Consider the following 16540-nt stretch of genomic DNA (forward strand, 5'->3'; position numbering starts at 1 on the left):
GTGTCCCACATCTTCTAACGGAACTCTCCTTAATTACGAGGCAAAAGAATTGATTTGTTTAAAATTTTATTTGAATACTTGAAAATTGTATGAAAATAAGTTTGGGAAAAGGATATAATTAATTTAAGATTAGGTGTTAAAAATTTTTAAAAAATTCTAAACTTGATGAAAGGCTCATATTTTTTTAAACAAAGCTAGTGAAAGTTCAGTGTCTTCAATCAATAAATTTTTAAATATATACCAATTACTCTTTAATGTAACATGTAATAGCACCCTTGTTGATATGAATTTAGAATGCTAAAAATAATAAACAATGAAGTTGAGGTAAATGTGGATTAAAAATAGTTGTACATTAAAAAAAAAATATCACAATATATATATATATATTGTTATAATTAGCTTTAATATTTAACTGTAATATCATGAAAAATAAAAGATAAATGCTAAAAGCATCCACTTTTCATAGGAGAAAAAATATAAAGAACTTTAGAATCTCTAGCCTTATTACTATTTTCTATTTTTATTTTTATACAGTGAAAAAAATATATTATGATAATGTGATTGCTAGAGTACTGGTTTTTTATTTTTATTTTTAATTTCCAGATGTGATCGGAAAACGAATAAATGGATTTTATGACTTTTAATTATTTTAATAAGTTGTTGCTAAAATATTCTAATATGCATAATTAACTCCTTGAATAAAATTATCCATTTTATAAGTAATTTTTAATTAAAAATGGTTGTGAATTTAAAATAGAACTAAAAAAAATGCATCCATAAATTTTCCTTCAATTTTGCAAAAAAGAATTCACTTAAAAAAAATAATTTCATTACTTTTTAATTTTCATGTATAATAAGATTGCTCGTATTGCACTAAATAGCGAGTTTTCAAAATATAATGAAGTAAAATAATTATAAATTTTTTATGATATTTTTGTAATGTGTATTTTTTATTTTTCTAATATGTAAATTATATTATGGAATTTTTATTTGGTTCAAGACAAAAATAAGCATATGTTCAATCTAGTTTTTAAGTTGTATTTGTTTTATAAATACTAATCAATTTTTTTTAATTTTTAAATTTATGACTTTGTTTTAATTTTATTTTTCATAATTTTTTTGCTGTAATACAAAACTGTTATTTAACAGGATAGTGCAAGTGAATAAAAAATTCTTTAGCAAATGTAAGATCTATATATGCAAATAGTGATGAGTTAAAAATAGTTATAGATTAATTATAAAATTATTAATATTTTTTATATCATAACTAGCTTTAATATTTAACTAATGATTTTGGAAAATATAAAAGATGAATACTAAAAGTATATGTTATTTTATATGTATAGATTGGAGACAATGTAGAAAGTTTTAGGACCTAATTAGTGGGGAAAAACATTTTCTATTTTCTATTTTTTAGTTTTTCAAAGAACTATAAGAATTTTAACTCATTTTTTCATTTTCAAGATTCATATTTTTTTAAAAAAAAATTAAAATAAAAAGTTGTTTAAATGTGCAAAATATTTTATTTTTTACTTCTATATTTCCATATAATGGCAAAAAAATTATTTTTCAAAAATTGTAGGAGGTAATATTTGAAATTATAAATTTTAGTACTTGGATTTGAAGCAAACCCGATATGTAATCCAAACAACTCAATGTCTAAAATCCAAATTCATACTCCTGTATGCAAATAAGGGTTAGAAATTTAGAAAATAATAAAAATATGTTTTTCAACATTTTTATATAAATTTAGAAAATTGAAAAATTTAAAATAAAACTATTTAAAATTTACAATGTGAGATTTTTATAATTATTTAAAATTTTAAAATAAAAAATAAAACTATTTCTACAAGCAAATAGTACCAAAACTTTTTATTACTTGTTTATTTGATACAAATATTGTAAAAATTAAATTTAACCAACTTTTGTAATTTCTTGAAAACTAAAATGAAAAACGAAAATCATTTTCCACTAGTAAATTAATAAGCCCTAGGATCTCTTTGGCATTATTTCCATTTTCTATTTCAGTAAAAAAAAAAAAAAAAAAACAGATTATGACAATGCATAAATATTACTGATTTTCTAATTTTATTTTTTATTTTCAATTTTACTCTACCAAAAAACAAACTAATAAACATGTTTTGACAACTTATTTCCAAAATATTCTAACAAACATGATTAATTTTGTCAATTAAATTACTCATTTTGCACATAAATTTTAATAAAAATGACAGCAAATTGAAAATATATCTAAAAGAAAAATCTCCAAACATTTTTCTTAAATTTTGAAAAACAAATAATTCATTTAAAAAAAATATATATTTTTTATTTTTCAATTTTCCTGTACAATAAGATTATTCTGCGAGTTTTTAAAAATATAATGATGGAAAGTAATTAAATAATTTCTATTCTTATTATGATGTTCATTAACAAGTACTTTTTTTGTGGTACTCAAGTCATATCACAAGAACAAAAATGAACATTTGTTACAGCCGTGTCACAAAAAAATCAATAGAGATACAGCCACCACCACTCCTCCCCACCAAAATAAGCAGAGACAATTGTTTGGCATGTAAATTTGAACGGGCTTTTAAGCATATTAAATCCATCACGGTTGATGCAAACAAAAATAATGTCAAGTCCCCAGACATTAACCCAAAATGACCACTTCAGAACTCAAGATACCATAACTGTTGGTTGCAATTGGCTAGGGTGGAAAGGGGAAATCCAATACATTAGATCTAAAGCCAGTGGATGAACCCCAGTGTGGTTTGACAAATACTCATTGGGCTTGTGTCACTAAGCTAGTCCTTAGGGTTGTTTCACAGAAGCATCTTCATCCACTCCAGCAGCTGTGGCAGGTTGCCCGTCGGATTTCTCAGCGCCTGAAGTGGTTTTCTTCCGACCAGGGCCAGCAGAAACTTTAACCATTGCTGGTCTTAGAAGTCGATCTCCAAGGAAAAAACCGCGGCGGAATTCTTGAATCACAATTCCCTCCCTGAACTCCTGGGACTCCTCGCGTGCCATGGCCTCGTGCAGCTGCAGAACAGAATGGAAATAAGGACGATGTAATTCTATACCTTTTTGCCCTCCTTTCACTTCAGTCTACACTAGGCTCGTGGCTTTTCTTTCCTTTTTTTTTTTTTTTGCCCCCTTTTGCTTGGCTAAGAGTAGGCTCATTGTTGGGATAGCTTCTGTATTACTAAACACCTCTCGTATAATATGCTACACAGAGAGATGTTACCTAAATGAGATTATGAGGTGGTGCTAAGGTCTGGTCAGTACATCATAGCGACATAATATTTCAAGGAGGAACATGAGACGGATGAATTGAACTGAGCAAATTAAACTAAACAAGAATTACAATAAGATAGAAAACATGTAGGCACAGTAAGAAAAAAACCCTAATGAAAAAACAGTAAAAGGTTTTCCATGGAAATGGGACAGAACGTGATGTGTTTCATCTCTAATAAAGTTGACACTCCAACAGTCTCTCATTAACTAAATTTTTCATCAAGCACACAGAAGCTACCATCAAGTGCTCAATACTAATGGTAAGGGTCAGCAACTCTGCACCGGTCTCATTCTCTTCACAATTAGCATGCACAAATGGACTTTGGGCACTTGATTAATAGTATTATACTAGCAAGTCCATTGGCAGGTCCGAAGTTGCTATCAGAGACGCACAAAAAAAAAAAAAACCACCTTGGAACTTTGCCATACAATGTAATCACTTGAGGCCTCAACTACTCATACTGTTCAAATCATCAGTACCGATCTATGCCACCTAGTACTGATAAATAATGGGTGATGACATTCAAAAACCAATTGACAGTGACAAATTCTGCTTCTTGAAAAATAAAGTTGATATTTATTTTTTATTTTTAAATTCATGAATTGAAATGGTAATCCAATGCCAATAGTGATACGTATCATTCTAATAAATATAGCGCATTCATTGGTACAACATTCACAACTTCTATTACCACCCCCAACTTTCTTAACAATTCTAGATTCTTTCCCTAAAAATTCTAGAATAACACTAACCCTGCATTTGGGAGCATGAATTCCAGGGCTTGGATTTGGATTTGGATAAAATATAGTACAAAATTATATCGACTTTTTTCCAAATTCACACAAATCCAAATCCAATCCTCGAAATATATGCTCCAAGGACTACCTAAGGGTTTTTAGTTGTGGAAAATAGTTTTTTTTTTACATTTCCAGTTTTCTAAAGAATTGCTTATGCCACCTTGTTTTCCAGCTTTCAAACATTTGTATGCGAAACTTAGAAAACATAAATTTACTATGTTCTCCGTAGAAATGTTTGAAAACTGGAAAAAAAAAAAAAAAAAAAAAGGTGATGTTTTCATAATTCTTCAAAAAATTAAAGATGGAGAATGGAACAATTCTCTAAAACTAAACAGGTCAAGCTTACCTGAAATTTGCTAAGAAATCAACTAGAATCTCTTTTTAAGTGCTATCAATAATGGAAATGGAAAATGATAACATCACACAAGGGCCTTTGACTAATGTGGTCAACAAATAAGGGGAGGCATCTGATAATACAAATAAAGTCATGGTGCTAAATGCTATTTCAGAAATATTAGAGGTCCCCACGACTGTCAGAGAAGTCACGGGAGGTAGGCGCTGGCTGCATTGTACTTAGCCCCTGACTTCTGGACAGGCTTATTTTAACTACTGGCATTTCATCTCTACTGCGACATAAATTCAAGGCTAAGGTGTCAGATAATTTTTGCATATGGCAGAGGACAAGAATTTCACTTTTGAGTTCTCATTCTAAGCATGTGAGGGGGATTCCTGAACAAATATGTCTCTTTAATGCCAACCTATATGGTTTCTCACATTTCCTGTATCTTGGCATTATAAACTTGTGCACTTTGCAGGCAAAACACAGCAGCATAAAAATGGAATTAAGAAATATTGGGAAAAGTAAAAAAGAAAAGGATTGAAGCAAGTCTCAAAAGATTTCACTTACTGATGGATCAAATGGCTTTCCAACAGTTTCTACAGCAGACACGTTCAAACTCTTCATGATCTCCACAAACTGCTTGTATATACCCTGATAACTTGTATCAATATTTTTTTCCTTCTCTGTTTCTGGTTTAATTTGTTGTTTGGCCCGCTCAAAATTGTCCACCATGAGCAAAAGGCTCTCAATTACTTCTCCTTTGGCATCAGTCCTTGTGGTAAGTCTCTCCTTCTCTGATCTCTTCCTAAAATTATCAAAATCTGCTTGCAGGCGAAGATATTTGTCCTTCCCAGATGTTATCTCAGATGACAAAGTTGAAACTTTCTGAGCCAAATCATTCTTCTCATTCTCTAATGTATATATCATAGCCTCAATTTCAGCTATAGTTTTTTCATCCCCATCTATAATAGCCTCCTTGTATGCTTCAGTGAGGGTTTTCAAACTGGATAAATGCCCTGGCCGCATTTTGCTTTCTGATGTCTTTGCATCATTTTGACTACCCTCCTTCTCTGTTTCACTTTCTGATGTTTTTGCACCATTCTGACTGCGCTCCGCTTCATCAATTGTCTAAGGAAATTAATATAGTTAAAAGTCAAATAATTAAGGAATTGAAAAATAAAATAAATTTTTAACTTGTTTAGTTTCTCAGGAAATTTCATGCCAAGTGTTATTTAAACATTTTTTGAGAATGACATGAACATAATTACAAAGATAAGCCACTGTAGGAAAAGTTAATTACTAGAAATAAACTGAGGATACAAGGGAGCACAAATCCTCATTGGTAATGGGCCTATGACATCCAAAAAACTCCCCTCCTCACCTGATAGCTTTAAAATAAATAAATTATAACAATGCAATCAGCAACCACAAATTGACACCATGAGTTTCACACATCAGCCCAACGGCTCTTCTGCTTGGGATCCAGATTTTGAATTGGATTCTTGCGAGTGTTATCTAGGATTTTTCAATTGAAGCATTTCTTGATTTGATTTGTTTTAACTTCTGTTTTGGCCACTGGTGAGATCTTTTCCCTCTATTGATCTGATTTATTCTTATTTTCATTTTTTTCTCAAATTGTTTTTAATTTTTGGTTAGTAGAGTAAGTTTTATGCTTTCCGATTTGTAGGCTTAACATATGCATTTAATTTCTCAGTTTTTGGATCTCAAGAAAAAAACGTTTTGCAACTCTTGGATTATACAAAAAAAATTTAGAAAAACTATTGCATGAGTTTTTGGTTTAGTCTTGCTTTGTTTCACAAACCAAAATTGAATGCTTTAGATTTTAAGTTCATTGTGATGTTTGTGTGGTTTTTAGATCTGGTTGTAGGGTGTGCTTTAGAAAATAGTGAACTGGACGAATGGTAGGATTTTAGTAGACTTTTTCAGCTTTGATTAGTTTTGTTTTAGTTTAGACTGCTTATGGTAGGTCGTGTGGGTTTTTAGTTTTTGCCTTTTTTTTTTTGGGGGTCTTTATGAAATAAGTTTGCATATTTAAAAAAAACCCCTGAAACTGTTGATTCTTGTACTTCATTTGTGTAACACCAATTATCTTTGTACACACAGTCGGTCCCAAGCCCAGATAAAGGAGTGAGGTTGTGTTAGGTAGATGACAGTCAGTGTAAAACTTGTCAAGTCTTTATAACTATTGAATCCTTACCAAATCTTCACTAAGGCGTTTCATACAAGTGAGGCTTTTCACTTATACCACCTGGATGCAAGGAGAAATGGACAAGAGCAGAGTAGATTGCATCAATCTAGATGGGAGAGAGCCAAAAACTTAGCACAAGAAACTAGGATTAGATTAGCAACTTGGAATATAGAGATGCTTATGGGCAAAAGCATGGAGATAGTGGATACAATCATTTTTAGGAAAACTAACTCAATTAGCCTTCAAGAGATGAAATGGGTAGGGGAGAAAAGTAGAGAAATTGAGAAATCAAGGATTTCAACTTTGATACATTGGAAAAGAGAAACATGAAACAAGGTGAGAATCACTATAGAGAAAGACCTAAAAGACAATGCAGTAGATGTTGAAATAATAGGGGATAGGATCATAAAAATCAAGATAGCTCTAGGCCTAGAGACCGTAAATGTCATTAGTGCATATGCTACCTTAAAAGATAATTTTGAGAAGATATAAATAGCATTATACAAGGGATACCATCATCTAAAAAGACATTTATAGGAGTTGATTTGAATGGACACATTGAAAAGGACGATATAGTTTATAAGAGGATACATGGAGGTTAGGGATACGGAGATAAAAATAAGGCCAGTGATACAATTCTAGATTTTTCCATGTCCTACAATTTGGTTAAATACGTGTTTTATAAAAAGGAACATTCAAGGGGGATCATCTATCATGTAAAGATTGTAGAGTTATCCTAGAATAAAGTTTAACTACACAACATAGAGTCCTTGTAAAAATGGAAGAGAAAGAGCAACATAAATCAATGCAAGAGGATAAGGTGATGGAGCTTGAAGGAGAAAATACAGTAAATTCAAAGATAAAATGATTAAAAAGAGTGAGGACAATAGGAGATGAGGTGATGCAAAAATTATGAAGAATGTAATGACTAACTCTATCACAAAGATAGCAAAAGAGATTTTAGGTGAATCTTGAGGAAGATACTCAAGCACTAAAGAAAGTTGGCGGTAAGATCAAGATGTCCAAAAAGTTGTAAAGAAAAAAAGACAGCTATAAAACATGACAAAGCCGTAGAAATATAGAAAATCTTTAAAAGTATAAAGAGACAAGAAAAAATGCAAAAAGGCTATTAATGAAGCTAAACATAGAGCCTATGATACTTTGTATACTAGACCAAATACCAAAGGAGTAGAAAGAGACATTTATAGACTTGCTAAAGTTAGGGAAAGAAAATGCAAAGATTTAGGTAATATAAAATGTATAAAAGACAAGAATGATAAAGTCTTAATCAAAGAAGAAGACATAAAAGAGAGGTGGTCGAGATACTTTAATAAGTTGTTTATTGAAAACCAAACTAAAAGCTTGAGCTTGGAAGTGACAAAGGAAGAGCAGACTAAAAATAGGAGATTTATTCGCAAAATTAGAGTCCTTGAAGTTAAGCTAGTTTTTTAAAAAAAAATGAAAAGTGGGAAATATATAGGACTAGATAACATACCAATTGAAGTTTGGAAATATTTAAGGAACAAAGGAAGTATATGTTAACAAATCAATTCAACACTATTATAAAAACTAAGAAAATGCCAGTGGAATGGAGGAAAAACACATTAATACCTTTATACAAAAACAAAGGCAATATTCAAAACTGTAATAACTAATCCAAGGCTTTGTTTGGGATGCTTTCAATGTAATTTTAAGGGCTTCTACGCATACCATCATGCGCCGCTGTTATCACTGCTAGCCGCTAGACTCTTTACTACCGCCATGAGGCTTCTCAGGCATCTCTCTCTCTCACACTTTCTCTCTCATTGTAAGGAACTACCACCATCGATCTCCTCTTGCAGCCACCACTACTATTGGCGTGAGAGCTGTCGGTGCCATCAAGATCTGCACCATCACTCCAACCATCGAAGCCTCACCACCATCACAATGCCTCCATCATCTTGCTATGCCATCTGCTGCGAGTACCACCATCATCTGCCTTGCTCCGCCACACCCTCCGAACTTGCAAAGGCCCCTACGTGAGTCACATATAGGGATGGTATGAAGATGATGGCTCTCTCCTTTGAGCAAAGGACCCTCACTCACTCTTCTTGCTCTCTCGATTGAGACGTTGGTGTTGTTAGGTATTGATGATGGGAAATTGTTTAGTGTAGATTGAAGGGAAATCCTTCAATCTGAGATTGGATAAAGTAAGGAAGGTCGGAGCTTCGTTCATTCTAGAGAAGTTTCAACAATGCAATCAATGGGTTAGATTTTCATCAGCTGCAGCGAAATGGTTCTCATAGGGGTTCTATTCTCTTGTTCAGAGTTTAAGTAGGGGTTTTGTTGCTTTCGAGTCGGTTTTGTTGATTATTGGATGGTGACTCATGAGGCGAAGGCAGGAAAATTATAGAATTAGGGCACGGATGGAGGGAAGGGTAGCTTGGGTGCAACGATAAGGTTGCCGCTATGTGACCTGGAGGTCACGGGTTCAAGGCGTGGGAATAGCCTCTTGCAAAAATGCAAGGTAAGGTTGCGTACTATAAACCCATTGTGGTATGCCCCTTCCATGGACCCTGCATATGCGGGAGCTTTGCGCACCGGGCTGCCCCTTTTTTTTTTTTAGGGCACAGATGGAGAGGTAAAAGATATTCTATCATAGTCCCTGAAGGATCCAAAGGCATTATATGGTCTCGGTTTGGGGAAGAGTTCAACACTTTGGTGAGTTCTTGTCTTTCAAGCAATGATGGAGTTGATAGTAACAAAAGTAATGAGAATGATCCTAGAGTTAGATAGTATCAGGAAAATCTGAAACTAATGGAGTTCAAAATCGATTCCAAAGATTGATACTCGCTCGATTCCTTATGATGAAGTTCATTTGATTCTCAAGAATGGAGTTCAAATGGTCCCTAGGATGTGCCAGAGGTGATGTGTGTTCGTTGTGAGGGGAAGATGCAAGAGGAGACATTGTAGACAACTTTGCACAATCAATCAACGTCGTGGAAGGAGAAGGTTCCTCTAGAGAAGGCTAGACTAGAGGCTACTAAGGTTTCTTACAAGGACAAAGGGATGGTGAAGGTTGGGTGGGTTGGGCTTGGGTTTTTGACTATTAATATAGATATAGGTTAGATGTTTGAGAGTAATAATGGCCTTTTAAAATTTCTAGTGGGCCTGTTGGTTAACAAGGCCCAAGAGCAAAATCTTGATTCTATTTTGGGCTAGTTTAAAAAGAAGAATATTTAGCAAGGTAAATTGCGGTTCGGTCAATCAAACAAGCAGACTCAAGTGCTTAGTTAGGTCTTTAGTTAAAAAGAAGGCCCTTTTCTGAAAACTTGATAGGCTACGGGAATTAATATCTCCTTTGAACAGAAGAAAGATGCAGTTGGTTCAGCACTTTGATCGTCTTCAAATAAGATCTATGGTGGTCAAGAGGATAGAAGTAGGTGCTTTGATAACAAGAAAGATAAGGAGGAGAATCCAGATATATGGGTGGCTAGAAACTCTACTAATTCTCGAGAGTAATGCATGTCCTTTTCTGAAGAAGAATGATGGTAAGTGGGATTCAAAGATTGAGTTTGAAGGATCTTCTTCTAAGAATGTTGATTCTTGTGGAGTTGAAAATTAGGATTTTATTGTTGGTTTGGAAGCGAATTCAAATGATAACGAAATCAGTTTTGAAAATTTAAAGAGTCAAAAGGTTTGTACTCATTATAAGAGTGTGCAATTGGGTTCTGAAAGGAGGAAGTATTTTGAAGATAATCACGATTCCTCTTGTGATAAAACAAACAAAAAATTATTAAGGTGATTTAAGTATAGTGGAGGAGCCAACTGTTGAGAGGGTTAATATAAATAAGTTTTGGACCAAATTTGGAAGCGACAAGGATTTTCTTCTGACTCTTCTTTTGACAGTCTCGGGGATTTAACTTATGTGCCACCTCCTCTAGAATTGAAGGTAAAAGATGGATACGTTCAAACTTAGAATTTGATGGATAGCGTGGGCCTCATGTTGGCTAATCATGGAGGAAATGAAGTTAGGCTTGATGGGTGTAAATCTAAAGCGAAGAAGGGTCAAAGGGAATTAGCAAATTTGAAGTGTTTGGTGAACTGATAGGAAAGAATTAAAGAGGGGCTTTCTTGGATAATTTTCAGCTTTTCTTTTTATTTTTATTTCATGTTTATTTTTTTATTTCCTTTTTTTTCTTTTATTTTATTTTATTTTTTTCTTTTTGAGGAGTTAGTATCGTCACTCTAATTGTACATTCTCTTTCTTAATATATCTTTTATTATAAAAAAAAAATCATGGAATTAAGATTATGAGTCATACGATGAAACTATGGGAAAGGGTAATTGAACAAAGAATAAGAATAGAAACGAGGGTTTCAAAGAATTAATCTGGTTTTATGCTTGGGAGATCAACAATAGAAGCTATATATCTTTTAAGAAGGTCAATGGAAAAGTTTAAAAAAAAAAGAAGAGAAACTTGCATATGGTTTTTATTGATCTCGAGAAAGCATATGATAGAGTACCAATAGAAATTCTTTGGCAGGTCTTAGAAAAGAAGGGGGTATGCAGTAGATATACTAAAGTCATTAAGGATATGTACAGTAGTGTCATGACTAATGTTAGAACTGTATGGGGAAAATCTAGAGAATTTCTAATCACAATGTGTACATCAAGGTTCTACTTTGAGTCCTTGTATTTTCACTTTAATGATTGACGAAGTCACTAGAAATATCCATAACAGTTGTCATGATTGATGTAAATAGGAGTGGTGTGGAATCTAAGTTAGAACTTTGGAAAACCATTTTAGAGTCCAAAGTTCTTAGGATAAGTAGGAATAAGACAAAATATATGAAATCCAATTTCAGTAACATAACGGTGTGTATTGGAGAAAAGATTAAATTTAATAATCAAGAGATTAATACCAGTAGTATATTTCGATATTTTGGATCTATTATGCAAGCATAAAGAGGAAATTGAAGATGATATAATACATAGAGTAAAAGCAGGTTGGGACCGTTGGGTAAAATGGAGGAGTGTGCGGGCATGTTGCGTGATAGTAGAAAACTCCTAAAATTAAAAAGAAAGTTCTATAAGACAACTATGAGGCCAGTCATGTTTTATGGATCAGAATGTTGAGCAACTGAGAAAAAACATGTACAAAAGATAAAAGTTGTTGAAACATGAACATTAAGGTGGATGAGTGGTATAAATTAAACGATAAATTAAGAAGCGAACATGTAAGTAATAAACTAGGCATAGTATCGGTGAAGACAAGACAAGTAAGGGGCGGTCTAGATGGTTTGGGCATTTGAAATGCAGCCTAGTAACACACTTGTGAGGAGGAATGAATTAGTTGTTGTTTTTGGGATTAAAAGGGGTAGGGGTAGATCTAAAATAATCTGCAATGACGTAGTGAGGAAGGATTTAATAGCTCTTAAGATAGAGGAGGAAAATGCTCTCGATCAGGTGAAATGGCAGAAAAAAAGGATTCATGTAGACGACCCTACCCAGTGGAACTTAAGCCTGGTTTTTATTGTCATTGTAATCAAAAACTGCAAGTGGGAAAATGTGTCATCCACTTGCAAATATGAAAATATTTTCCATACTAACTGGAATGGTAGAACAGTTTGAAGTTAACAAGAAAATTGAGGATCACGAGTTTGCTGAAACTAGGGAAAGCAGCAAGGGTAAATATCAACCAGCTATACTGTTAGATCACTAGTATTCTAGTAGCGAATAGTTTTTGCAGTAATTCCAAATCCAGTTACACATATAATCACATATGCTAAGCTTCAAACTTACGGTTATATCAAAACTTTCACAAACAAATTACATTTTTGAAGCAACAACGATTTCAAATCAGCATTTCATAACATCGCTGTCACAGACTTGGGCAAATTCTGCAAACTTGTTGACCCAGCTCTAGAGTGATTGATGTAGACCAAGATGCAGGGCAATGGATAGACCCTCATTGGAGGTTGATTAAGGAGAATAGGATTAAGGAATTAATGGAATTCAGCCCAATAGATTTAAGAATAATTAATTAGTCTTATGTGTTTTTTTTTGGGCGGAGGGGGGGGGGGGGGGGAGGTTCGTTTATAATAGATGTGTCGCTAGGGGTCCTTTAGTACTTCTATGTATTTCTTTAGGGGTTTATGTTTAGTACTTCTATGTGTAGCTGTAATTCCTTGATTTTGTTCTGCATCATTTGGTATCAGAGGCCAACCACAATCACACCATTCTTCCATTTTCAATTCCCCACTCTGCCCTGAAATTTAAGTGTGAAAAAAAAAAAACCTGCAACTTTCAGCCTAAATTGCAGCTGTGCCAATCATATTGAACACCGCTTTGTTGGGAGATTTTCATGACACCATCACCACCACTGAAGACAAACACCACCAAAAAATTCATCCCCTAAAATTTCACCGCTGTTCAATCACCAAAGAACCCCCATGTGCTGGCCAAACATCTAACCCTCAATCTACTGTTGCTCCGAAGGTCATTACTGGAAAGTCGGAGCTGGTAACTCAAGCACCAGCAATCCCAGAGCACGAATTTTTTCTCCAGTTTTGTAACTTCCAAAATCATAAAATATTTGTGTCCAGCCACAGCCACTGTATTGGTAAGTTGTCTACTTGCTTATAAGAATGTACTTAATTACGAAGAGATATTATCATTATGGAAGATGCTCTATGAATGTGGTGTCTAGAAATGGTGTCACTCATATGCAACTCCATCTAGAGAGCCCCCAGAGCCTTATGAGAATCTTGGGTTGATAACACTACCTTTCACACATTTGTGAAAGAGGTTCAATCCCTATCCAAATGAGTATCTATGTTGATGATGTTTGGTGTGACATCATACCCATGAATATTAGCCATGTACTCCTTGGTTCTCCTTGGTTGGATGATTTAGGTGTGATTCAAGGACATAACAACACATCCTTCACTGTAATGGTAAGAAAATTATTTTAAAGCCTCCTCTACCAACCAGCCAAGACAAATGATCACATCAAAGTTGCTTAACTTGAAGACATTTTAAGCAAGGAAATGCATGGATTTGAAGACATCCAAAGTCTTCAAAACATTCCTATTGTTGACTTTGTCATTTCTGAAGCGTTCATTGATGTCAATTCTCATTTCAACTCTCTTCTTTCTTGGTGCTACCAAAGGAGTAAGGTTTCTTGCATCACTCAAGAACCAACTTTTGAAGAGTCCAAGTTCACTGCTTCTTACTTTGATCATCCAACATTTCAACATTCAAGGAAATTTTTTTTTCCAACTAGGGAAGATTTGATGTAGAACAAGATGCAGGGCAATTGGACCCCCATTTGGCGTTGATTAAGGAGAATTGGATTTAGAAATTATTGGATTTCAGCCAAATAAATTTAGGGGTAGTTAATTAGGCTTATGGGTATTTGGGGGTTTGTTTGTAATAGATGTGTGCAGTGTGCTTTAGGGATTTATTTCTTTTTTTAATTTTGTGTTTTAAAGGGTTTATGTGTAATTATATGTAATTTAGGGGTTTTCTTATGAATAGGGTGTGAAAGCCATGCAAGTGTTAGTTTTTGATGAATTCCTTCCTCCTCCTCTTTTCTTCCTCCTTCACTCCTCTTTCTTCCCCAAATTCTCTCTTGGCTGTTGTGCAGCAGTGACCATTTAAGTAACATCTAACCCACTACAGCTAACTGGCTACTGCGGAAGCTTAATCATCCTAGAATTGCAATGGTTATAATTCATCATTTAAATACTAAAAATGTCAACGTTTTGATGAAACCCAACTCTATTGAGAACTGGTAAGTCGGTGTCTAGTAAATCTATGGATGCTTTATTCTTGCTATGCGTTCTCAACTTTTTATTTGCTTGGCAAAGCAATTGGACACATAGAACAATGCCGCATCTCATGCATTAAAGCTATCGGCCGGAAGTAACACAAAGCAGAACCAAACCAGTGTAATCAAACCCAAACAAACATACACAGATAGGCCCGTGTAATCAGGATTGCACACAAACATACACAGAGAGTCTCTCTCTCTCTCTCTGATTTGGGCCTGCTTTGTGGAACTTGCAGCTGACAGCTTCAACGTAATACATGAGATGTTGCATTGTTCTGTGGGCAGGTGATATATATATAAAGAAAATAAATTATTAACTAAAGCGATTAAAACCTCCTTTTGGTTGCTGAGAAAACTAGAAGAAAAACGAAATGAAAATTGAACTTCCAATCTTGGCTGATAGAGAGCAAAGCAGTGAAGGATTCAGCTAAGACAAGTAGCTAGATTAGGCTCATTTGGGTGAAGACTTGTCTTAAGTCTTAATTGATGAGAAGCCTAATCCAGACTGGTTTTCTTCCATTTTCCTTCTTTTTCCTCAGCAACCACACTGACAATTATATAAATCCCAGAAATATTTCCGGAAAGCAACGGCAAGAATAAGCTTACAAAAGGTGAAGGCTCTTCGGCTGCAAGGGGAACATTGAAGCAACGCCTGTTGGCCACTGGAGAGAAGTTCAAGAGAGGGAACTCAGTAAGGGGCCTGCAGAGAGGGAAATGGTGGAGGGGTTGGAGGGCTGGGGTTTTTAGAACTAGGGTTTTGGAGGATCTTTGGGGAGGAGCGGAGAGGCGAGGGGTGAAGAAAGAGTGGCTAGGGAGGCAAGTAGCCATTGATGAACGAAATGAAATGGAATGTAAGTGAAACCAGAGAACGTCGGCATTGCTCGACCTTAGTCCTCATAAATAATAGCCTCTCTCTCTCTCGCTCGCTCTCTCTCTCTCTCGCTCACTCTGTTCTAAATAGTTAAAATTAACAAATTTTATGGTTAGTAATAATTTTCTAAATTTTTTGAAGTTATATTTTTTAATATCACTATAATTACGTCACTTGCATTGCACATGATGTAATAATTTTTAATAAATTTAGATATTTAAAAATATTAACTAATCATATTTTACTATAATTTAGTGACAAAAGTGTGAATTCAAAGTAATTAATTAAAATTAGTAATTCATTTAAAATTATAAAATTCAAACATCAAAATAATCTTACTATGACACCATATAAATATAGGGACATGAAAATTTTTGAAAAATATAAGCTACGAAATGACACAAATATATTAATTTAAATTATGAAAATATTAAATTTAAATACTTGTATAACATATAGATAAAAAATTAATAAGCATATTTTTCCTTATTTTTATTTTATAAAATTACAATATATAACTTCTTCCCATGAAAATATTGATAACTTTATTATAGTTTCTTGATGTTATCTAAACACTTAATTATTGTTTTTTTTTTTGGCTTATTTAACAATCAATTAATGAGTTTTAAAGTTTTAAATAAATTAAAATTTATTATTAAGAGGATACTTCTAGGTCTATAGTTTTATTTCTAAAATTTATTTTAAAAAAAATTATATTATTATTTGTATAAATGATGTTAGTCACTCCACAATAATTTTAGAAGACATTAGAAAATTTACCTATCAAGTGTACTTTACAAGTATTATAACTTACAAACATAATGAACGGTGTTTAAATGCAAAGTCATAAAGAACACAAGTAAATGAAGAATCACTACTAAAGAAAAGTTTGGATGAAGATCAAGCTTGAAAACATGAGGACTTAGATAGAATTTCATGTGTATTATAAAATAAGTATCATGTAACTACTTTTCAAATTAGTGTTTGTTTATGAAGCTCTTAAGATTAATTATTGGACCTAGAGACATTTTTAATGACTTGGAAAATATTTTTACTTAGTCCAAATATCATTTCAAAAGGATACAAATAAGTTTTGGAATAAAAAAGATAAAGAGCATTGAATTTCAGGATGTTCGAGTGCCTAAGGCTTATGCTTAGCCGACCGAATGTAGGAATCTGAACAAACTGATATGACATCAGAGAGTTCGGGCG

At 33.5% G+C, this 16540-nt stretch overlaps 1 protein-coding gene across 1 annotated transcript; it reads right to left on the minus strand.

The window, feature by feature from the left end:
* Positions 1–2564: 2564 nt before the first annotated feature.
* LOC131162021 (uncharacterized) lies at positions 2565–15407 on the minus strand. Its single transcript, XM_058118117.1, has 3 exons — positions 15064–15407; positions 5000–5560; positions 2565–3039 (listed from the first exon to the last, which is right to left on the minus strand). Exons 1-3 carry the CDS (start codon positions 15283–15285, stop codon positions 2812–2814), a joined length of 1011 nt encoding a protein of 336 aa, XP_057974100.1. The 5' UTR covers positions 15286–15407; the 3' UTR covers positions 2565–2811.
* Between the last annotated feature and the right edge of the window lie 1133 nt (positions 15408–16540).

Source organism: Malania oleifera, chromosome 8 (genome assembly GCF_029873635.1).
Source record: "Malania oleifera isolate guangnan ecotype guangnan chromosome 8, ASM2987363v1, whole genome shotgun sequence".
Lineage (NCBI taxonomy): Eukaryota > Viridiplantae > Streptophyta > Magnoliopsida > Santalales > Ximeniaceae > Malania > Malania oleifera.